The following is a 25658-nucleotide window of genomic DNA, read 5'->3' as shown; positions in this document are numbered from 1 at the left end:
GGTGCCATGCGCGTTCCCGTTTTCTGCTGCGCACAGAGAGTCGGTGCGGAGAGAGAGAGTGAGCGAGAGAGAGGGAGGACAGGGCTGTTATTACTAGTGACAGAAAACGGCAGCGAGCACATACAGTCTGGATAGCAGCTGATGCGACAAGGTATGAGAAAAAACACCTCCGCATCTCTGTGTTCAGTGTTGACGGTCGGTGTTCATTGCTGATGTGATGCACACTGAACTGCCTCTGTTTCCAACGGGATTGCGGTGTCCTCCAGTCTGATCCGATGTCCTCTCTCCGTGCTGTTGTTGTGTGTCCGCAGATGCTGAGCGTCGCCTTGCTGTGTGTGTGCGCCGTCGCCTTCGGACACGTCTCCGCTCGCTCCGACAGCGGCAATTTTTTGGATGATAAGTGGCTCGCTGGGAGATGGGATAAATTCAGAGATGTAAGTGATATTTTTGTCTAACATTTAATAACGCTTTCCCCCCTCCTCATCATCTCATTTACCACCCCCACCCCCCTTTTTCTCCCTGTAGCCACCCTCATTGGTTTGTGATCATGCGCTCCTCGTTTTGTGTCCAAGCGACGCGTCACGGGGCCCGTTGTGCTGTTTGTCACACGTCCATCACCCGCGCCACTGAAACAGTAAATACACTAACGATACTGGGATGATCCTTGCCTGTGAGTGTGTTTTCGCGATAGCAGTCCCTGCTTAGCAGAGATAGGCCTCTGCGAAATACTAATGCACATAGCCTAGCTGTCCGAGAGGCACCACTGAGTCCCCGTTAAAGGGCCTGATTACGGGCAGGTATGAGGGAGGGCGTCCGCAGCAGTGAGGCCTGGATGTGCTTTTTGTTTAGAGGAGTGAACACCTGCCACAAGGTAGTGGCGACACACCAGTGGAAGGGCTGAATCCTAAACAAGGAGTCCCGCAGGTGTGCCTCATTACATTAACCAGCGTGTTCATACAATAGCAGCTGAAATTAATAGTTCACTTAATACACTGCAAATTATTTCCCGGAAGTTACAATATGTAATATTTCATAACAAATAATGCTTCCATTATTATCACTTCACAGGCTTTACTGTGATATTCAACCAAATTCAGAATTTTATTGTGAAAATCATGCAGGTAAATAAAGTAATTTTACAAAGCAGCAGTTTAACTGTGAGATTACAGTGAAATACAGTAATCCTACAAAAGCATACTGCTAAATCACAGTAATCAAATGTACATAAACTGCGAAATTACAGTTAAATTCAGTAATTAACAGGAACATACTGTGAGGTTGCAGTTAATTTCACAGGAGCACACTGCTAAATCACAATAATATGCAGGCATAACTACTGTGAGATCACAGTATACAGCTGTCATTTCAACAAATTACTGTAAAAATTACAGTAATTTACTGTGAAAGAACAGACAAATATTTTACAATGTCGCTCTTATTTCAAATAAAGAGTGGCTGGAGTATATGTTCCAAACTGGATCAAGCATTTTGCTATGTTTGCCATAAAATCTGGCAGGTGATAATTGTACCTATATGGAAAGTTCACACTGATAGCTTTTTAAAGTAGAGTTTTGTTATTGAATTTATAGTTCCATAAGGCACACATCCTGAAATATTTGACCAAAGTGAAATAAAATGTCAATACATTACAGGCTAGGGGGAGTCCATTGGAGGAGCCTCTTATAAATTGTTTAAAATATAACTTTGCTTTTATTAGGGCAGGGCAATACATTGTATAATAGTATCGATATCATGATATGAGACTGGATATTGTCTTAGATTTTGGATATGCATTTTGGGCTGCACAGTGGTGCAGTGGTTAGCATTGTCGCCTCACAGCAAGAGGACTCCGGCTTCCTCCCACAGTCAAAAGACATGCAGGTTATGTGAGTTGGTGACTCTAAATTGCCTGTAGGTGTGAATGTGAGCATGAATAGTTGTCTGTCTCTATGTGTCAACCCTGTGATAGTCTGGTGACCTGTGCAGGGTGTACCCCACCTCTCGTCCAATGTCAGCTGAGATACCCATGACCCCTCATTGTGTAAAGCACCAATAAACAACCCTACAGTATTGTCACAATGTAGATAACAAGGTATTTGCCAAACATATCGTGATATTTGATTTTCTCCATATGTCACAGCTCTATGTTTGATTCATTTCATACATGCTATGTTACAAGAAGCAAGGGCTGTTTTTTAACAGTTATGTGTTTGAAGTAATGATAATGATAATAATGATAAGGAGAAGAGGAAGAAAAAGACTTGATTTATATAAAATTTATTATTATTACAATAGTTGTCAATAGATGCCTGACCCTACCTCATTCAGCTATTTCAGGGCTAAGCCCCTATGACCCTAGCAATCATGCTTTCCACTGTCACACAGGTTCATTCATTAGACATCACTCTTTCAGTATATGTGCAGAAAAATACACATTTTTGCAGTTGTGAGACCCTTAAACACATTAAGTTATGTTTTTAGCTCATAATAAAAAATACTTATCGGCTGTAGATTACAGATGAAAGACTGTGAAAGCATTACTTTTTATTCATGAATGAATGTTACACAAATGAGTAGAGTTCAATATGGAAAAAGTCTGTTTACGTCTAATGCAATAGAGTATTTGTCAGAGGGATAACTTGCCTCTAACCACAGATTACAGTAAATGGGCTCACACTAGCAGCAGTGATTTGTACATGCTTGCACTTGCACTCACTTATGCACACACACATAGGCCTACACACACACACACACACACACACACAGAGTGAGAGAGAGAGAGAGAGAGAGAGAGAGAAACATACAGATACACAAAATCAAGCATCTATGCACATATGCACACACACACACACACACACACACACATAAATTATGAGAAACAGGTTTTTTGCTCAGATGCTGTACTAGAAAAAACAACATGCACCAGAGAAAATACAATTTTCACACACACCAGCTTTAATGAGGGGCTTTACCACCATGCTGCACACATGCATGCATGATTTTTCTCTGAGTTAGTGCCCTTGATATATTCACTGTCAGAGAAAGAGAGAGACAAAAGCAGGAGCAACCTGCCCTTATCTTAATTTTCAAAGATAAGGGCAGGTGCTATCTTTTTTTTTCATATACTTGTTTTATGTTTTACATATAGCTTGTAACAGACCTTTTCTATCTCTCACTTTCCCTGTCTGTCACACTTAAGCGTGTGAACCCATCGGCTCAGGTGGACCCATGTGACTCACCTCAGGTCCAGCTATTGAGCAGGATTTGGATTATGCAAATAGGGTGTCAGGACCAAATGCTAGTGAGGAAAAGTGATTGGCCATGTGCTGTGCTATTTAAGATGATTGGAACTGTTTGAGATGTATACAGTGAGACAAAGTGTGTGTGTGTGTGTGTGTGTGTGTGTGTGTGTGTGTGTGTGTGTGTGAGATAGAGAGAGAGAGAGAGAGAGCTTGGTGATTGTGTTAATGCAAACAGAGGTCTATAAATACCCCCACTAGCAATGAGAGGATAATTAACCTATTCAGAACAGAACGAAGGAGACAGACAGACAGACAGATAGATGGATACTTGAGAGGGAGGGACAGGGTAATGAGAGTGGAAAGGAAAGATGAAAGAGAGTGAGGTGGTTGGCGGTGGACTGAAGGTTCTGTGTGCATTCACAACTGTGTTTTAACCTTGAGGCTCAGGCATTAGAAATAGCGGTGGCGCACAAAAGCATTATGTGTGCTCTGGATGTATGTACGTGCCTGTCACTTCCTGTTTTTGTGCTGTGTCCCAGATAGTCTGCGTGTCACTGAGTGTTTGTTTTTGCATTCTCTCACATAGGAATTTACCAGTACTGTAGGCTATACAAAGATGTTCAACTAAATGACTAGAGAAGCAGTGACAGGCTGCAGACAGGGCATCCTGCTCACCTTTCTCTCTGTATATTTGTTGTCAATTAGGCTTATATCACAACCATGTTTCCAGATGTGCAGGGGTCATAAACCCTGTTTAAAATACAGGCCCATTAAAACATTTTCTTGCATTGATAAAGTCTCATGTAATGAGTCCTATATTTTTGCTTTAGATGGTATAGTGAACACACACAGTTCATGTAAATTGTTCCTCTGGAATAGCCTTTTTTTCAGGAGGTGGAAAGGTTAGCCTGCCTACAGCTCAAAAGTGATTTGATCTTTTGATGGCTTGCACCACACAAACTAGTTTTTACATAGAAATGAATTTTTACTAAATGTTTACCAGTGCTAACTGACAGATTTGCAGTGAAATATAATATGTCATCAAATGTTACGCTGCTTCAAAGGCTGTATACGTATATGAGTCTAAAGTATATGAGTATATGAATTGTTTGGTCATGGTTCTTAACATGGAGGTAGCTAAGCTGGTGACTAGCAGCTAACGGTGCTAACCCCATAAAAAGCACTAAACAACAGGCAACAGTGCGGACAGAGGTAACCATGTTAACCAGGGGGCAACGGGAGGGTGGGTGCTACACTTGATGATGACATCCCCATATCAGCAGTAACATGCTGGATGAGTGCAGTTACAGCGGCGATGAGCTAGCCAGTGGAATGCACAGGTAACCCTCCTTTTTCTGCAGCCGGGGTGCAATCCGACAAGTGGTGATGAAGAGCAGCAAGGGAGGTGCGTCAGGAGGCATCATCATTAATCTAAGCATGGATCTGTCAGAGTGATCAAGGTTAATTGTGTCATTAATTGCTGACAAGATAACTATGCCATAGAGAAAAAAAAAATGATACAAGCAACCACCTGCTGGCTGCTCTCATACATTTTTAATAGAATACTGCATTGTACTCCACTATTCACGGCTAAGACTTTAATTGCAATAATGAATTATAGTTGTTGTGCAGCAATGAATTGGGGCCGGGTATTTTGAAGAGCAAGAAGAAGAGCAATTGCTAATTGTGATCCAGTTGAGCTATCTGTGCTGGGACTACTCCTGTCGAATGAAAATTGTGCGTAAAGCCTAATAGCTAAGCTAAACATACATATGGAGAAGTGTACAGAAAGAGAGGGAGAAGAATAAAAAAGAAGGGGAGGATGAGGAAAAGGAAGAAGATGAGGAAGACAGATAAATCCATGAGGATCAATCAGTAGAACTTTCCAGGCAAAAAATATCATAATCGTTTAAATGTCTTTGAAATCGTGTGTTTATAACCCACATGGCACAATGTCTGAGGAGGCAAAAACATGTTTAATCTGTACTACTTGGGACTTGAACTCACAGCCTTTCAGGATCAATGGCTCAATTGGAATCAATTATTAATTTGAGCTACCTCACCACTCCATCCATCCATCTACTTTCATCCATTTACCTGGGGGGCAAGATCTTGAGGGCAGTAAGCCAAACAAAGCACCCCAAGATGTCCCTCTCCCCAGCAACTCTTTTCAGTTCTTCACCTCACCACTGTAGAATTTAGAGGTGACTTCACAATATGATACAGCCAACCACCAAGGTGCAGGCAGATTTCAATCTAATGTCAAAAATCAAGACAAAATTCTGAGAATTTGCATACTTCATCTAGACAACAAAGAAAATACCTGGAATGTCTTTTTTACAATGTTTGATTGTTCCATTAAAAAAAAAAAAATACATAAAAGCTTAAAGCTGCTCTTTAACCATTGACTGCTACAGGCTACATGAGTGCAGAATTCAAAATGTTGTCAAAAATTCAGCTTTGGACATTGGAGTTTTATTTAGCGAAAATTTGCAATAGCTGTTTACAGTACTCTTTAAAGTGAGGCATTTTGATGCAATGTGGGCTCAAGTTTTTATCATTCCAAAACCTGTGTAATGTGTTTGTGTAGGACAGTCTGGAGATACTGTATAGTTTGGTGTGAATGGAGCAAAAAATGTGGTTGGAGATAAGATTAATTAGTTTTACAGTTTTTGATTAAAAAAGGAGTAATGGACTTAAAAATGTATTCTAGGTTAGAGTGTACAAGTGTGATTTGTTATGAATTTTCAAAGTTTTTTTAAATTTAAAAAGTCGCTGTAGCGCCACCATCAGGACTGTTGGCCCCTAATCCCCATTGAGGAAGTTTAGCATGGGACAGGAATTATGTGCCAAGTCTGGTTTGCTTTCGTGCATGGGAAGTTAGATTTCCTCAGAAGGAGAAGAAGAATATTGGCAAATACAAGAGGGAAGAACAGCAGAGCTGCTCCACCCCTGATGATGTGTTTGTGTCAGCCATGTGGTGGAGTTAGGTGTACATGCCGCTTTTGCTGCATCGATTGAGTGGGCTATCTGGCCTATGCGTCGGCTTAGACGCCTTTTAAATTATGTGCAGACTCCGCCTACTTTGAGCACCACTTGCATAGACCTTTGCCAGCGTGGTAATAGTGCAGACCTACACATGCACAAACATGGCAAATGGACCTACATTTGTAGAGCGCCTTTCTAGTCATCTGACCACTCAAAGTGCTTTTTACACTACGAGTCACATTCACCCATTCACACACACATTCATACACTGGTGGCCGAGCCTACCATACAAGGTGCCACCTGCTACTCAGTACCTTGCTCAAGGATACTTCAATATGCAGACTAGAGGAGCCGGGGATTGAACCACTGATCTTCCAATTGGTGGATGACCCGCGCTACCTCTGAGCCACAGCCACCCAAACATGCATGTGCCGCTGGACCGTCTACCACAACAAACCACAGCAAAGCTCAGATCACAACACATACAGAGGGAGCCTGACTTCATTCTCTGCTCAGGCACTATTCCACTTTATCTTTTTATAGCAAATAATGATTTTCTGCTGTATTAATGCAGTTAATGTTGCATACAGAACCTTTAATCAGATATTTCCTTCTCACCATGAACTTTATGAATAGCCTACTAGTTACCCTGAAACATGTTTATTCATGTATGCATATATAAATAAAACATTTGTCAAGGGTGGTCGGCTCCTAAGGCTATTAGCCTAACTTTGGAAGTTGTGTCACAGTGATGCTATAGCAACCTCCAAAATTAGGCTAACAGTCTTAAAATGTTAGTTGCTTTTGATTGGGCAGAGCTACAGATGTTTCCTAGCAGCAGATTTACACATGACTATGGTCTGAAGACATTCCTTACATTTGAATGGTGCAGCACAGTTTGGTAAATCATTACTTTGAAACTGGCTATGAGCTAACTAAGCACTAAAGAAGGACTTGGATTTACAAACAGCTGGTGAAACTTAATCCTGTTGCTTTAAATGATTACTGACTTCAAGACCAACATCAATGTGATTATTTATCATGCCGGTAGTTTGGGTATCTTAGCTTGGGATGAAAATCTTTACTTGCATTCAGAGTTGTCAGCCCTGTCTTGATCCTAAAATCAAGTAAGCACAATATTCATAACTGTACTTTTTTTCTTTCACCCAGTACACCTCCTTTTTATCTTGTGCACTGGTATTCTATGCCAAACTTCTCTTTACTTAGATTTAAATTTTACATGTTTGACATGTACTTTGTACTTCAGCTTTCATCTTTCAGCAAGAGCCATAAGTGGGTCTCCTGCTAAGTGCACTAGATAGGATCTTGGCCACTGATTTACAGTGCGTCCTGTTAGGATGGCTGGAGAGGCCTGGGGCTCTCTTTGCTGCACTGGTGCCATCTCAAGTTTTTTAGACATTCTGCTCCGCTTACTCAGCCTTGTCTAGCTTTCAGCACCGCCACAGAGTAAAGAGATAAGCTGAGAAGGAAGATGGGTTTTTTAACAATGGAAGTAAAAACACAATAAAGGATGTGTGATGAACAGCACGACACTTAATTGTGCAATATGGGAGTAAATAGTTTAGACCAGCCTCATTAGAGCAGAGAACACCTTTTTATCCTCTTCTCTCTCTTTGTGTGTTTTCGCTGTGCGTGTCTGTCCTGTGTTGTTTGGGTTGTGGAGGGTGAATGATGTAGGGAAGGTACAGAGCTTGAGGCCTTTTCCACTTCAAAGCACCTCAGTGTGTATTCGTGTGTGTTTGTGCGTGCATGCATGCGACAAGCTTGAGCAAGACAAGCAGAGTCAGTATAGTGAAAACATGCACATATTTCTCCTGTTGGATGGTAGGGGAAGGCAGCAAGGAGCCAGGAAAGGTAAGGAAGCCATTAAGACACAATCAGTAGGGATGTGTGAAAATCCAAGATAAAGGTGGAGAAGGCAAAGGCAACATATTATAGACTGATTTCTATAGTAGTATCAGTATGCTCACCAGTAAATAAGGATGTTATAGCCAACAGAGCCGAATACACACACTGCTGTGTTTGTGTGTGTTTGTGCACATGAGGGGAAAAGACTATTCTCACTGCAAGGGAGAGAGAGGAACAGAGGTGGAAAGAGATGGAGAGATAAATTGAAAAGTTACTATTTTTAGCGTACACTCAGGAGGCCATTAGACCTATTGTTGAATTTTGGGTTTTCTGTGGTTTTTTGGAAAGTGGGTGGCTGGTTGCATGTGCAGTGAAGTGCATTCATGCAGTTATTTGATGTTTTGTAGTGCTGACAGATTCTGGCACTACAGTCAGTGTTGTGGTGATAAGTTTATTTGTTTATAGAACTGTGTATGTGTGTGCATGGACATGTGTGTGTGTGCGTGCTTCTGTGTACTTCCGTGTGTGTTCGCGTACGTCTGTTGATTCCATTAAGGAATCAGACCGCAAGCACTTTTGTTGTCTTGACTGGTCTAGAGGGCCTGGCCCCCATAATGCAATGTTCTCATTATTCAGTCTCAATGGTCTGCAGTCTGCAGTGCTAGAGGGGAACAGAAACAAAAGTACCTCTTTATTTGGCTTTATCTTTGCTAAGATTGATGTGGTTTTCTTCATATTAAGATGGTAACGTATTGTGCAAAATTCTAAACAAAAGAAAGCCACACATTCTCACTCCGACCTTGTCACATGCCAATGTTTGGTCATGGTTTTTCCATGTCCACATACAGTACAAAGTGCAAGGTACACTGGGTGCATCGGCTGTTGACAATCTGGGACTCTGCGTTAAGTTCTGCCTGTTACATGCATTGTCTTCTTTCAAATTATACTTCCGTTTTCACAGGAAATTTCACAGGAAATTTACCATTTACATAGTCTCTTTAAAAATAAACACAATACGTCGATACAACTTTACCGTCGGGACAAATTGATGTTTTTTTCCCCCTTCAACAACAAATGCATGTGGTTGGGCTGAGGCAACAAAAACATGTTGTTTGGCGCCACAAGTCACTGCCCAAGCGTCACATTTCGATGACTTTGCAGTGAGACTGGGTTGAAGAAACAGAGAGAGCCATTAGCCAGTGTTAGATTTTCCAACCAAATCCCCAGAAAAATGTTGGCATTGCACAGAAGTGTAAGGTAATTATGATGGGTCTCAGGGCATGCCATTATGACAGGCCCTAGTGCATGCTATCGTTTCATCACATAGGCTACTTCAACATACATATTACTCAGCCGTCATCATTGCATATCTATATATCACAAAAAATACCAAAGAAAATAAGAAATTGTTAATTTAATTAAAAAAATCAGAACAGTTAAAAACAGTTTATTGTAATTATAGATGTAGTTTTGCAAACCGTGGATATGTTACATTTGTGCAGTATTATATGGCAAGTACCTTCAAACTTTACATTTCATTACGTTTGGACAATGCTGTGGTGAATGTGTCGTTAGGTTTAGGCACAAAAACCACTTGGTTATGGTTAGGAAAAAATATGTTTTTGGATGAAAATACATGGTTTTGGTGGCACTATCCCCGCTGGAAAAACAGTGATGGTTGCCTGAAAAACACCCATGTTTGGGGGCTAACAAGCCGCTGGAAACACAGCCATGACAGTGTTAGCAGCTTGCCAGGCGTCTCGCCTACGTGTTACACCATCCACCATCCCCTCCATCTCCCGATGATTAAGTCACCTCATATACTACATCACTTTAGAAACAAGTATATGATATGATATGATATGCATGAAACATACAAATGTAATTTGTGGTTTGCAGAAACGTACAATGCCAACATTTTCCTCTGGCGACTGGACTGGGATTTTCTCTCATTGTAACATGGACCTATACAGAATTGTAAGGTGGAGAGGGAGAGGTGGTGCAATTAGTAATGAAGACTCTGTGAAGATGCAGAGGGTCACAAAGGGCCAGCAATGAAGGACAAGAAGAAGAAATTAATTAGAGCTGAGGAAAAGCCAGTGTTGACCCTGTTCACCTTATGGAGTGCAAGGAAGTGAGACAATGGGAAACTTCCTGATGGTTAAAGTCATGCTTTTGAAAAATAACTCGGATCTTGTGGCAAACAGTATCAAAGTACAAGGGTTTTAGGACATACGTGCACAGATGCAAAGATACCTAAATTGAGCTTCACAGTCCACAGTGCGGGAAGTACTGTATAAATATAATATGCAACCCTTCCAATCAGGCAGCATGTGTATCAATAAAGGGTGCAACAATTCTTCATTAATTGCATTCAGTATAGGTCATGCAGATTTAAGTGCACTGATATACTAAAAGAAAAAACAGAATTACTTTGGGTTTTGCAACAGTTAACAATAAATGTTTGAGGCGATACAGTAAACTACAGTACTCGCAAAAACAAAAAAAGTATCAGTGTCATGAAATGCAGGTTCGAAATTGTGTCATTGTCATTTCTGCCACAGATGACAGACATGCAAATGTATTTTAGCTTCCTGAAGAAAAATGTACAGCCTGTTTAAAAAAACCAACAACAACAACAAAAAAAACTGTTAACTTTGCAAAACAGCAGTGAAGTGGTCAGCAAGATAACATATACCACCAGATTTCAACCAGCACTGAAGCTTTCTTCCATCATGTGTTGCTAACTTGTCAAGCCAGAACACGTGGGGAGCACTACAGACTAAAATCAACACCACATTTGCTCCAACATTCATACCAAAGGCAATCTGAAGTAGTACAGTGTACTGTAGTACCGCATCTTTATGAACTTACTTACACAGGTATTCACTCTCAACCAGTCACCCTTCAGCATACCCAAACTCACACACTGACTTTTTGCCCTGCAGGCACTGTAACCTTGAACTTGGTACTGTCAACAATCAGCCCATTTTCATCCCAGGGTTGTCAAGTACTGTGACTTTGTCACACCCCTTGGCGTGTGATATCAACATCAAAGGCACCTTTTAGCATCTTTTTGAGACTAACTAACTCCAGTGCAATACCCATCCATGACAATATTTAGCATTGAGAGCAACTGATGGAGTACACAGAGCGAGAAGATCCGCATAGAGTGGGAGGGAGGGGTGTTGGGTGGTTCAACCAAAATTGGACTTTCACTCAGGAGACCACTACCACTGTTCGTATCCCATGTGAAACCAAAAGTCAGTACTGTTTTCACCTATCTTTACGCAACTTAAGTACTTTTGTCCTGTATGAAACAAAAAATTTTAACGTAACAAAATGTAATTTATGTAGCCTATTTAAATTAACCCAAAACATGATGTTTTCTCTAAACCTAACCAAGTAGTATTGTTGTCTAAACCTAACGGCATGCGTTTCACAACATTACTCACCTGTTACAGTGCAACACATTCTCGCTCCGACCTCGTCACATACTTTCCACGTTGTGATATGATGTGCAAGTTACCCTGGGTGTGCTGGTTGTTGACGTTCTGGGACACCGTGTCAACTTCAGCCTGTTATATGCATTGTTAGCTTTCAAAACACACTTCCGTTTCCACATGAAATGTATAATTTGCATATAGTCTCTTTCAAAATAAATGCACTACGTCAGTACACTGAGAATTGATTTTTTTTTCCTTCAACAACAAATGCAAGAGGCTATGTTTAGCCAACACACACATGTGGTTTGGTTAAGCCGATAAAAGCACATGGTTGGGTTTAGGAAAGAAGAACAGGGTTTGGTTTTACTATCATATGGGAAGTGAACACCAGCCTCCCAGATGCATGTCGGTGGTTGTTGGACCCGTCCACCACCCCTCCCACCAGCTCTACTCAGACTTCTGCCCCCTTAACTTATGTTGTTGTCCTGCCGCGTATTCCCCTGACACCGCAGGCAGCTTTTTTTGTCGGTTTCTGACACCGGGAGTCACTGACCAAGTGCTGGTATTCAGCAACTTAGAAGTGAGATGGGCTTGTACAATGTGTTTCAGCTCTGTGTCACACAGAGACGCTAAAGGGTGCTCTGTGCGTCCCTATCAGATGCTGAGGGGTATGACAAAGCGGTGGTATTTGACAACCTTGGAACATTACTACTTCAGTATTAGCACTGCAGCTGTCACTGTGTTACTTTTTAAAATTAATATACAGTGCAATAGTGTGAAACAGTCAATGAAACAAGATCCATTTTGATTTACAAAAGTAAAACAAGGGCCTTTTGAAGGGCTTTTTCTAAAGCACATTCAGCTTCACTTTCCTTTAGTTTTTACTGCATCATCATTGGTAACTGCTTTATAATTGATGTTACCCTGGCCTTCCTGTGTCAGTTCAGCTCTCTGCTGTCTATGCCACCCATGTCCATGGTAAATTTTATATGCAGAAAATATATAACAATCATGCAAAGAATCTGTACATGTGAGAGGGTGAGGTCATTGTGTCCACAGAAATTATTGAACTGTACATTAAACTGAGTTTGAAACACCCTGTTGGTGGAGAACATGAAAATGTGCAAATCTTCAATAAAGAGCTTTCATGTGGTGGATAAGACAGTCGTCTCCGCTCTGCCACATTGTGGGATTTATGCTGATAAGATGTTATTTTTCTATTTATTCTGGCATATAGAATTGAGTGAGTCTCTCTCACACACACACACACGGACACACACGTGTGCAGAACAGGTTATCATTGTGACAGAATGAGAGAGAACGCAGCACAGGATTGGATTTGAATGAATGCCCAGAGAAGGAACTGAGAGTAAACCAGAGAATGAGATGTCTGAACTCAGACTCAGTAAAGAGACACACAGCTCACTGTTTCTTAAGCTCCTTTTACACTTGCATCATGAGCCAGCACCCCCTGGGTGTGTCTCCTCCTTGTCCTGCTATTAAAAGCAGGCAAATCACTCACCTCCATGCAATCCTTATTTCGACTGCTGAAACACATCCACAGGCAAAGGATTGAACCATATGACTAAATCTGGGAATGCTTTAAAAAACAGTTCACTCTGAAACCATTTTGGGAAAGAATTGACAGTGTGGTAGTTTCTTTATATACAGAACATTTGAGTGAAAACGTGCTCTTAAAGTATTCCCTTTAATTCCTTAAAGGGACAGTTCACCCCATTTAAAAGATACATATTTTTCCTTGATTGTTTTGGTGTGAGTTGCAGAGTGTTGCAGATATTAGCTGTAGAGTTGTCTGCCTTCCTTCCGTTAAAATGGAACTAGACGGCACTCGGCTTGTGGTGCTCCAAGCACCATATATCTGAAAAACTCAGAGTGAGCACATTCATGTAGGAACTATTTTCTTTCTACAGAACTACACCCGCCAACTGTTTCAACATGCAAGAGGAAGGGTGCATCTACTCATGACTAAGAGGCTCGTACTTGTGACATCAAAAGATGTAAACATTAATGTTGTCCACCTTGGCTGAGCTGTAATATCAGCTAGCTCAGTGGTGCTAGGTGAGCTGGCAGGAGAGGCACACTTCCTCCTGCATGGTAATATGGTTGGCAGGTGTCGTTTGATAGAAAGAAAATAGTTCCTACATGAAACTGCTCACACACTCACACACACAGACACACAGGCCCCTTCTTATGCCGAGAGCTGATGTCACAACATAATCATTATCTTGACTAAATAAATGCATGCTCCATTTGTTTGTACATGATGGTGTGTTGGTGTGTCTTTCCCAGATTTCCATCAGTATATTTCATTATGAATGTTTTCACCCAAAAAGAAAAGCCTAATCAAAATGAACTCCCTTTATTCTCTCTCTGTGTAATGCTTTCTACTAAAGGAAGTGGAGGTTTGTATAACAGCTTAATAGTCTTGTATTTGTCATGTCTTATTTACTCTCAGTGTCATTTGAACAGAATTTTTATGGTTGTGTTTATTGGTTAACCCTGTTTCAGGAGCCTGGAACATGGACTCCATCCAAGCCCTTCGATCAAGGTGGGTGTGAGGAAGAGAGCCTCGAGTGGTTGTGCTGTTGGCTTTGTGATAAAACAAACAAACAAACAAAGAAAAAACATGAGAAAGGACAAAGAGAATTCATACATCCTCCAAAGCTGAACAAATCTGGAATAGAAAGTGTAAATGAATACATAAAGTTAAGAATGTGTAAGGTACCTGTATTAGGTAACACAGGCAGTTACCTATATAACTTTTAAAAAAAGTTCTGACAGTGATGATCACTCACTGATGAACACATAAAGTGAAATGCAATGCTAGGACTACAGGTGGTACCCCTGTACAGATCAACTATTAGCATTAGATCTTTGGATCATTTTTCCTTATAGGTCATGCTGGTAAAAAGAAAAAAGAAAAAATCAGACAGATTTTGACATTCACAGTACTTGGTGTATGGATACGAGTCATGAATGGATGACTAAATAGGCCTATCAGGCATAGGTCTAGGGGCCCCCTGGCCTTCACCTGCAAAATATCACTCAAAATAACAAATATTGACCAGGAAGAGACTCAAAATGACCAAAAATCGATGCAACAGAACTACAAGGAGACACAAACAACCACGAAAGATCCAAATATATCTCAAAGACACACAAAACGACAACAAAGCGACACAAAACAGCCAAAAAAACACAAATATACCCCTCAGACACAAAATAACCACAAAGAGATGCAAAGGAATAACAAAGAGACACAAAAAGACTTCACAGAAACCCAAAATGACCACAAAGAGATAGAAAGGAACTACAACAAAACACAGAATGACTACAAAGCGACACAAAACGACCAAAAAAGAGACAAATATATCTCAAAAAGACACAAAATTACATCAAAGAGACACACAACAACCACAAAGAGATGCAAAGGAACTACAAAGAGACACAAAATGACCACAAACAGACACAAAACTACAAAAAATGCTGAGGTGGTGGCACCTTTTGCACGTTTGTGCCCAGGGGCCCATTGTCTCATTATCCACCCATGATGTGAGTGTGTGTTATTTCCAGGCTATCCTCAGTTCTTTTCACTACATCAACCAGGTGATTTATGTTGACGATGGTAGCTAACATCTACTGTTGACGATGATTTTCTATTCTTTGATCATCTAATTCCCCATTGTATTACAGACAGCGATAAGCTCATACACACATCCAGGCACACCATAACATGAACACATTCACTCTCACTCATCACTGTAACCTCAAACACACTCACACACATGCATCCACACACACACACAGACATGTCAGGAAAACAATAGCATTAGATGCTGCGTTGGGAGGATGGAGGCCGGATAATCTGCCAAAGCTGCTCAGGGATTACAGTAAGGTTCTTTAGAGCAGAGGTCATTCACAAACTGTTCTGAGATCAGCTTAAGGCCTTAGATCCTGCACCATAGGTGCCACACTGAAGACTGACCAGCGGTCAGAAACAGCTAGCTTGTCTTTACCATCAAGGATCACACCCTCAGTCTGACAGTCAGATCTAAAACCAGCTCTCAAGGCAGCATATGGCCCCTCAGCTGTGAGATCTGATCCCAGATCAGTTTGAGGATCTCAGCAAGAACACACATGAGAGTGACACTTAGTGAGGGCTGATTTAAGGTCAGAAGTAGCCTCTATTACCAGCTCCATCTGTTTTTAGCTGTAAGGATACTTAATGGTATTATGGCTTTCAGTTCAGCGTGAGAGAGGCATTGCCAGTAAGTGAAGAGACAGTGGCTAGAATTAACACACACACACACACACACACACACACACACACACACACAGATCTCAAACACCTCTCTGCACAGCTTGAATCTGTAAAAATGAAAAGGAAGTACATGGTTTAACTAAGAATCCTTGATCTAGGATTTCAAAGAACAAAAGGGAAACGTAACCTTGGAAGATTTCCTCTCTGTTTGTGCTCATGGGCTAGGTCTTTTTTTAAAGCTCTTTAGCTAGAGACGCTGTGTTTTGTAAACATGTGTTTATTGGTTTTATACATTTAACAGCAGTATACATAGAACAAAGGAGAAGAATTAGAAATATGTGTAGAATTTAAAGAAGAAGAACAAAAAGAAAAAACACAAACAGTAAAACCAACCCATACACCACTGTGCGGTGTCAGTTTATAAACCTGCCAGACAGTGTCAGTTTGAAACACTGCCAGTAACAATGTAATGTAAGGAGCTGGAAAGTCCCCTATAGGGCAGGTGGGATGGCAGGTGGACGGGTCCAACAAACCCCTGACTATTAAAGCTCATTTTTACTCCCTTTATGTACGAAAATAGATACATCTATTTCAAATATTGTAATCATCACAACCTTCATATTTCCATGTGTTCTTTATGATGGCATAGATGCAGCTAATAGAGGGCAGAGTCATAATTTTCACACAACAACAAACGAAGCGACGGTGGAGGAGGTCATAATATTGTACCTTTACACTGAGGCAGCATTGCAGACATCAGTTGTCTGTGAGACCATTATATACATCACGACAAGTCGACGTAGAATTCTTTTCACTAATTTCACTGTATATTGTTCTTTGTCTCCTATGGTTGTGTCTTGCTTGAACGCTACACTGCCTCCAAGATCTCTGGTGGTACTGCTGTATCTGTAAGCTTTCAGACTGAGTCCTCCACAGCAGCCCAGATTCGATTCCAGCCCGTGGCCCTTTGCCGCATGTCATCACTCCTCTCTTTCCAATGTTTCCTATCTCTCTGAGATGTCCTATGTATAAGCCCAAAAAATAATCTTAAAAAAAGACTGTATGCATCTAATAAGCAGAAACAATTCATCTTCAGTGAAAACGTTAGTGTATTTTAAAGATACACTTGCATGAAACAAGTGTAAATTGACACGGCATTCGCGGAACATCAACAAGAGATGCAGAAGGTTATGTTGCGTGTGAAAGTCTACTGACCAAACGGCGATATTTGACGAAAATGTGTTGCAACATAATGTACTGTAATCATACTGTAAAAAGCTCCAGTTGTGCAATAAGTAAATAAGAAGAAAGCTGTCCCCTCTCTGATGTGGTTGGTCTCCAGCAATTCATATTATTATTGATGATAATAATAATAAACAAAATCCACATAAATAAAAAAAAGAAGATAATAACTAAAAATAATTAAAGGTGAAACTTTACACTCAACAATTAGATGTAAAAAAAAAAAAAAGGAATACCAAACTAAAATACGCTATAAAAAATATAATAATACAGGCACACATGGCACATATTCCTCACAATAAAATTAGCTCGAGAGGCTGTGTTTTGGTTGCACACACACATATACAATATGCATATGCACACTGAAAAGAGTTTTCACTCTACATCTTGTTTTGTGTGGGTTTTTAGGCCTTGATCCAGCCAAAGACCCCTGTCTGAAGATCAAATGCAGTCGCCACAAGGTGTGTGTGGCTGAGGATTATAAGACTGCCACTTGTGTCAGCCAGAGGAGAGTCAGGTAAGAATGCATAAACACACACACAAACACACACACTTGCTCTTTTAAACAGGCTCAAGTTCTGAAGCTGTGCTTTAAATATGCATTCAGATATTTCGGTGCCAGAAATGAGACACGACTGGCAGTGGATTAGGAGCAAATCAAATTTCTTTATCACCTCCCATCTCTTTTCTCCTTCCTCAGCTTTTTTCTTCTCTCTTATTCATGCAGCAGCACCAGAGGGTTGACTGGTTTTCTCTTTTTTCCAGCTGGTCCACTGGTTGCCTGGCTCTCTTGTGATTGTTGTGCGACATTACTGTTTAGTCCAATTACCCCAGCACTGGCACTGCCTTACAACGGACACAAAGTCCTGCCAAGTGATATGAATGGGCTTTGTATGTGTGTGTGTCTGTCTGGGACACTGCAGACTGGACAGAGGACAGTAACGCCATACTGACCTCATTTCCCATTCTTAGCAACAACACAATTACCACTGCACAGTGCCAGCAAATCAGAAAATAATCACACATAAATCCTAATCCTTGTCTCATTTCTGAAATGGATGTAAGAACAAGAAAACACATCACAGATACAAAATGCTTAGAAATATTAGTTTGGGTATGATGGAGACAACGTCCAATAATACATCATTTGAAATATTTTTTATATGCATGCAGTCAGATGTTCAGTGTGTGGGTGTGACATAAGGCTTTTGAATCTCCTCTCTAGTTTCAAAGATGCCAGTTTGTACCAGAGTCCGGGCTCAAAGTGCAAACCATGCCCTGTGGTTCACCCTTCTCCTGTTTGTGGAACTGATGGCCACTCCTACTCCACCAAGGTACCCGCATACACAGGCTCTCTCCCATAATAGAGACATCTGAGCACACATTTTACTTTTCATTTCCTCTTGATGAGACGCACATCCTGATTTTACTTCCTCTTCTGTCTCGTCCCTTCTGTCTCTGTGTCTGTCGCTCCTGCTCAGTGCAAGTTAGAGTACCAGGCATGCATCACAGGAAAGAAGATCGCTGTGAAGTGCTCTGGCATGTGTCCTTGCCCCTCTCAGCCTGAACAGAGCTCAGCAGAGAAGAAAGGTATACAGTTCTGCACACATCACTGCACGCTGCAAGCTAGGATATTTTGCAGGAGAAACAGTAAATTCTCCTCAATTAGAAAGTCTTCCATGGTGTCCAAACCATTGTTAAAGCTCCCTTTCTGGCAAGCTAAAGCTCTACTGCCCTGATAAAGTCACACTAAATCTCAGCAAGTTTCAGGGCAGCTGTGCGAAAGTTTACCCTGACTTCTTATTTCCATAAGGCTTATTTGCACAATAAGAAAACTTACAATGCAATGTAAATATAGGAGAAACAATGTGCATTGCCAAAAAAAGTAACCTGAAAAAAGCCCCACTGACTCTAAAATGACCCAAAAACATGTATTATCAGTAACTTTATCCGATTCTTCAGTTTCTTCTTGTACGAAGTTTCCATTCTCTCAGTGTGAACACACAGCACACACAAGCTATAAAAGTCCAGGGGTTTTTAAATGAATTAAAAATAAATGAATGTGTCATTGATGTGAAAAGATGCCGCACTACATTTAAAAAGAGGTTACTTTCCAAAACAAACAAGGACGGAAGAGTAAATCCTGCCTACATGTGTGTAGACTCAGCTGGGATAACAGTAAATGAGAAAAGCTGATCTACAGGAGAATAAATATTTGAAAGCAATACAGAATAGCTGAGAGCTTTATTGCCTTATATTCCATTATGTTGTCACCTTAGGCTAGACATTTGAGTTTTCTTTTCCATAAATTAATTTCCACCCTAAATTGGTGCATAAAGATGCAGGAAATGAAGTGTTTGATGCTCTTAATTTCCTGGGAGAGAACCCCCAGACCCACATTTCTTATGTGTCCCCTAATGTTGAAACAAAACCTATGCCCTTGTAGCCTAAGATATGTCAATCCACCATAATTAACTATTCTGACCTCACACTGATCCCCCCATTACACTGCCTAAAATCACATAAGATCATTTTAAAACTTTTCTTACCGCAGCCCTTATGTCCCCACCACTTTTCAATACAAAGTGACGCCCTTGAGTAGGGAGACAATAAAGTATCACTTTATCATCATTAATCGTTGGTGTTGTTGTTCCTCAGTGTGCAGTGAGTCGGACCTGAAGGAGGTGGTGAGTCGTCTGAGAGACTGGTTTAGAGCGCTGCACGAGAACGGCAACCACAAGAGAGTCAAGATCCAGAAGCCAGAGAAGAACAGTGAGTCACGTGGCATTTACAAAGCAGAGAAAGGAGAAAATGCACAACATTTTTTTCATGTATTATGCATTCCCTGCAGAGTTCGAGGTCGGGGCGTCACCTATTTGCAAGGACCCTCTGGGCTGGATGTTCTCCCGGCTGGACACAAACTTTGACGTCCAGCTGGACCAATCAGAGATTAAGAGTCTCTACCTGGACAGGAACGAGCCGTGCTCTGACGCCTTCTTCAAATCCTGCGATACACGTGCTGACAAAGTTATAACCAGCTCTGAGTGGTGCACTTGCTTCCAAAGGTACACAGGTATGGTATCTCCTTGCACTTACATGCAAATACAAACCCCTCCCAATGTATTCACACCTGGATATTCATGCAAACACAGATGTCACTCAGGTTCAATCAGTGTCTTGTGATGCAGGATATTACAAACAAAGTTCTGATTTTATGCAACTTATTTTCTTAGTTTTCATATATTATAAGAAACAGAAGTATGAAACATTAGTAGACAATCATGCGGATTTAAAACAAAGCCCTAAAGTTAACCAAACCATATTTGGAAGAGAAGTTAAATGCAAACGGGAAAATTATTACCCACTATTAAACTGTCCGTTGTAAACATCCATCACAACAGAATAACTCTCAGGCTTAATTGTGACTGACTGTGTTTACTGTAGCTGTTCTCGTACATACTCGTGAACAAGACCCCAAGATACCTGGACTACTCTGCTTGAGGCAGTAACTCTCTCCCAACCCAGAGGGGGCAATCCACTTTTTTCCGACTAAGAACCATGGCCTCAGACTTGGAGGTGCTGGCTCTCATCCCGACCACTTGTTGGCTCTTTCATACTTTGATTTTTCTACATATGCAGATTGTTGTCATAACCTGATAGAAACTGTAGCCAGAGCTCTTAAAACAAGACCCAAGTTGTAATTAACCAGAACTTTAAATATCTAATGTAACTTCCACAGACATAGAAATAATAGACACCTTCCATTCAATCAAAATGGCATTTTCTTCCTCGACATGTACAGAATACATTACTGTACTCTGTATAATACAATGAAAGGCGGCAAAATACAATGTGATACATTGCATTAGAATGCCATTGTATGAGACAACGGACGAAAATTAGCTTTTTTGGTCATAAAGAAACAGTATTTACAGATGAGTCACCGGAGCTGCACTTGTTAAAGCAAAGACTGCAGGATAACAAACAACACCACGTAAGCAAAAAGTACACAAAGGAAGCAAAGTTCATTCAAACAGATGCATTCCCAGAAAAGCAGACTTCTGCAGTTTGTTACCAGCGTCCCTTGTCTCTCCTTTTCAGATTCCCCTTGTAAAGCAGAGCTGTCCAGTATCAACAAAAAGACAGCAGGGAAGAAACTGCTTGGTGAGACACACACACACACTCAAACACACACAAAAGCACACACACGTAAACCGTGTGTTAATCCTAATTCTTTGTGTGTGTCTGTGTATTTTGGCTTGTATGTATAGGTCAGTACCTGCCATCCTGTGATGAGGAAGGTTACTACAGGTCCCACCAGTGTCACAGCAGCAGCGGCCAGTGCTGGTGTGTGGATCGCTATGGCAACGAGGTGGCAGGTTCACGCACCCATGGCTCTGCAAACTGCGGTAGGCAAAACTCGGGGGAGAAAAGAGTATCATGTTTCTGTGTGTGAGTGACACAGCAAAGAGATACTGCCTGATTTGGTTGAGGCATCAGGGAGGAAATAAATCATAGATTTTCATGTCAGCCACAGACTGTATAAAATAACGGACATAGCTAAGTCTAATGTTAGCTGCTTGAATAGCATGGTAGATTTACAGCTATGGTTACCTATGAGCGAATCACAGCATGAATTGGTCGCTGTAGTTTAGATTTTTCAACTTTTAATGAATAAGTGTATGAGGCATAATTGCATTACTGGCTTCATAAACTCCACTTAAGTTCTGTATTTCAAGTCATTCAACTGGTGTGAACACAACATAAGGCGGGCCATTCCTGTGTTATCCTAAGAAATTTGCTAGCCATGATAATGCTAATGCTAATTTTTGTGAAAAAAAGGCTTATAACCATTACAACAAAATGTACTTACTTGAAAAACAGAATATTCAACTCCTTAGAGGGTCTTTTAGTACAACTAAGTGCTGAACAAGTTTTTTTTAGGCAACCAAAATGTTACAATAAACACACCGAAATAGTGACAGCTATGGCTACATCTGTAAACTATGAATCTAGGGCAGGGGCATAAATATAGACAGTGAAGATAATGTGGTTGCACTGGAGCCTGTTGGGGGGGCATAGAGAAAGTGGGCCCTTCAACAATGTGTTGTGTGGAGAATGGGCCCTTATGAATGATTGCCAACTTTTGTAAAATAGCCAGTAGTCTGTAACAAAATTACATGCTTACTCCAAATAAACTATAATAAACAATTAAAATTTTAAAATTAAATCAATAATTTATTTTCTTTGATGATTTTAATGATTCCCTGTCAAGTCTCTGATCAGGGCCCTTCACAACTACCTTCAAGGGTTATGCCATGGCTTTGTTACCTAACCAGCTTTGTTGGTGTTGTAACCACTTGTCAACAGATGGCACCCGCCTGTCACTCAAAGCGACTTCACCCTTTATTATGCAGAACTTTAAGCCTTAATAATATTTAAACAGGTTTGTTATATAAAAACCCATCCAGTTGTCATGAATGTTGAAATTAAGCGATAGGATTGACTCACTCTTGGAGCCAGCCTCAAGTGGCCATTAGAGGCACTTCTGCACTGGCTTAAATCCTCAGGCCTGGACGTTGCCGTTTGGTGTCAACAATTTTCTTTTTTGTACCGCATTAAATCTGTCACCACGATGTATTTGTATCATTAAACTGTTATCAGAATAGAGGGACATTTTGGGAGATAGATTAATTTGCTTGCTTGCTAAGAGTTCTGTTCCTTCAATTTGAAGCTACCGCCAGCAGCCAGATAGTTCATCTCAGCATAAAGAACAACATCCACCTGTCAAAACTGATAAATGTTTTTTAAATCCTAAAAACACTGAAGCATATGAACAAATTGTGATTTAATAGGGTTTATGTGTTCAGTATGCATGATTACTTCAAAGAGCCTTGACCTCATTGTGAGGTTGCCAGGCTAGGTTGCTTTATGCTAAGCTAAGCTAACCTAAGGTTCATATTGACCGTGTACAGATGAAAGTAGTGTCAATCTTCTAATACAACCATTTACTAACTATTTCCTGAGATGACCCCTTAAGTTGTGTGATTTAATTTATTTTCTGCTTCTAGGCGTGATTTTGGAGTCTTCTGGGGACCTCGGCAGCGGAGACTCGCTGTTCACCGATGATGACGAAGATTCCTTTGTCCTTGATGACCAGGCTGGGATGGACGATGAGGACGACGAAGATGAGGATGATGATGACGACAACGACGAATATCTGTCGTAATTTTGAAAAAAAAATTACAAAAAAAGAAAAAAGAGAAAACTGTTTGTTTGGTCAAACTGCACGTTTCTAGGTGACTCCCCAGGCAGATACTTAATCGTACTAACAGCCTATGGACTACTCTCTGTGTATTGTTTGTTCATACGTTAAAAAAAAAAAGAGAAAAGAAAAAAAACCAATATTCCTGGCAAACGTTTATGATTTCTCTTCCTCTCTAAGTAAAAAATATGATCGGTTAATGGCACTCGTTCACTTGTGTGTGTGCCAACCAGAGACCATGACAAGGACTTATCGGCGACCAGTCCATTGCTTTGGATTTGGCCACATGTGCAAAGACCTCTCCCTTCATTGGACAGTCCATGTCTTATAGTGTGTCCTGTCCTTGTGCAGCACTCTGATGCCTGAGTGTGTTGATGCCTGAGGCGCAATGTTAAAGAGATTTCCCCCTTCTTGATTCCTTCGTCCTCTTCCTCTCCTCCCCCCACCCGTTTACTCCTTATCAAATGTTCCTGTGTATAGGTGGGATGTTGATGATGTAGATAAGAGAATATTGCACTCTTTAGGTTTCTTTTGATCTTGATTTGTAACTGTGACTGTAACTGTGTGGAAAAACAAGATAAGAGTTAGACATGCTTCATTAGGAGAATTAAGGCAACAACAACGACAACAACAAAAAAACAGTTTGAGTTGGATAACAATCAGAACCGACATGCTAGCTGTTTTCACAGAGACACAAATCAAGTCAAATCATCTCAAAGGCTCAGCAACAAGGAAAGACAAATTACTGCTTGGCCGGTGGTGTTAGGGGGGAAAATATTATTATCTATTTTTCTAATCCATTGTTGGAGAAATACAGAAGATGAAACAGATTTGTCGTAGCATGTCTAATCCTGCGTGATGTTGTTTCAGTCTGTAGAACCAGAGGCGAAACCTTTGTGGAACTCAAATCATAATGGAGCTTGAGGGTGAAAAATTCCTTCAAGCGTGTACAGATGAAACTGCACTTGCATAGTTATAAACTGCTTGAGCCACAAAGTCTGTGATTTAAAAAAAAACAAAAAGTTTACTGACCTTTAATACGTCAGTGAGCTCAAACAAAACCTCATCGCAGTTGATGTTTTAAATTTATCAGATGTGAGTCTTAACGTGATTTGAGCACACAGCGTAACAGAATAAATCTCTTGCACAGTAATAAAACCACGGAGCCATGCAGACCTGTTGAAAATGTCTGGTGGGAGATAAAGGGTAAGGTGCCTTTTACCGGTAAGGACAAATGGCGGTGATAGCGTGAGAAGCATGCTCACTGGACTGACTTAAGCTCGTCATTACACTGCATAAGAGTGGCTTTACTGGCAAGCTCGGATACTATTTGGGTTTTGGTATGGCTTGTGTTTTGGGTCTCTCTTATGATGGTGTTAACATAGGCCATATTTCAGATCTTTTGATTTGTTACATAGGATAGCTAGAATGTAGAGAAGCACAGATATACTTAGCAGTTAAGGCATAAAAACACTTAGAATCAGCTGGATTTGAAAATGTTTTATATATTAGTACACTGGCTAGAGGAAGCTTTGGTTTAGACAGCTTTATATATATATTAAAAAAGAAGATGATCATCTTGCAGTGTTTTGCTTTTACTTTGTTTTAAAAGCTTGATTTGTACCTGATCTGCTCTAACTACTTATAGTGTATATCTGTCAGGGTTGAAAACTGAAACTGATCTCAGATTTGTGGATTCTTGACAAGTCCCAAGACTGTTTATTCAGACCTGGGATTGGCTGGGCTCCTATGTTAATTTTAGCTGATCTCCTGTGTTAATTTTCAATTGCTAATCTGCCTTCGGGCTTCATTTTGAATCAAACATCTGTTGAAATTCCATGTTAAGACCTGAAAAGTGCCATCTAACTGTCCAATAGTTGTTTTTCTTTTCTGTCTTTGCTCCCCTCATTCCTTTTAACTTGGAATTTCAATTCACTTTAGAAACTGGGAAACATTTCAGTCTCAAAGTGTGCCGTTTCATGAGTGTGATGACATGCAAATCGTTTTGATGACCTCAGACACTGTAGCCACTCTCAACCAATCACACACTGTCATCACAGCTCTGATAGTGTTTAAAGGTTATGATACAGATGCATTTTTTTACAGTGTATGTATGATTTGCTGAAATAAAAGCTATATTGACCAACGTTTGCTTGACTGCAGAGTCTTGAGTGCTGCTTGGAGGACAGACACCGCAGCAAACTCTTGTTTCCGTGTTTCGGTTCTGTGTTTTCGAGCTTCATTTTAGGAAAACGCAGGCAAGCTGTCGGGTCTGTGCTATAAAAGTTGAGGATGTTTAAGTATATGCAAATACGGGAACTGAG

At 40.6% G+C, this 25658-nt stretch overlaps 1 protein-coding gene across 1 annotated transcript; it reads left to right on the top strand.

Annotated features, from left to right (window-relative positions):
* On the top strand, positions 1–25482 carry spock3 (SPARC (osteonectin), cwcv and kazal like domains proteoglycan 3). The gene is made up of 11 exons (XM_050044331.1): positions 1–151; positions 312–434; positions 14075–14114; positions 17478–17586; positions 18295–18403; positions 18551–18659; positions 19728–19841; positions 19921–20142; positions 21171–21233; positions 21341–21478; positions 23141–25482. The coding sequence occupies exons 2-11, from the start codon at positions 312–314 to the stop codon at positions 23296–23298; spliced, it is 1185 nt and encodes a 394-aa protein (XP_049900288.1). The 5' UTR covers positions 1–151; the 3' UTR covers positions 23299–25482.
* Positions 25483–25658: the final 176 nt, after the last annotated feature.

This window comes from Epinephelus moara, chromosome 5 (assembly GCF_006386435.1).
Source record: "Epinephelus moara isolate mb chromosome 5, YSFRI_EMoa_1.0, whole genome shotgun sequence".
In the NCBI taxonomy this organism is placed as follows: Eukaryota; Metazoa; Chordata; class Actinopteri; order Perciformes; family Serranidae; genus Epinephelus; species Epinephelus moara.
The sequence above is the reverse complement of the archived record's forward strand: the minus strand, read 5'-3'. Positions and strand labels throughout refer to the sequence as shown.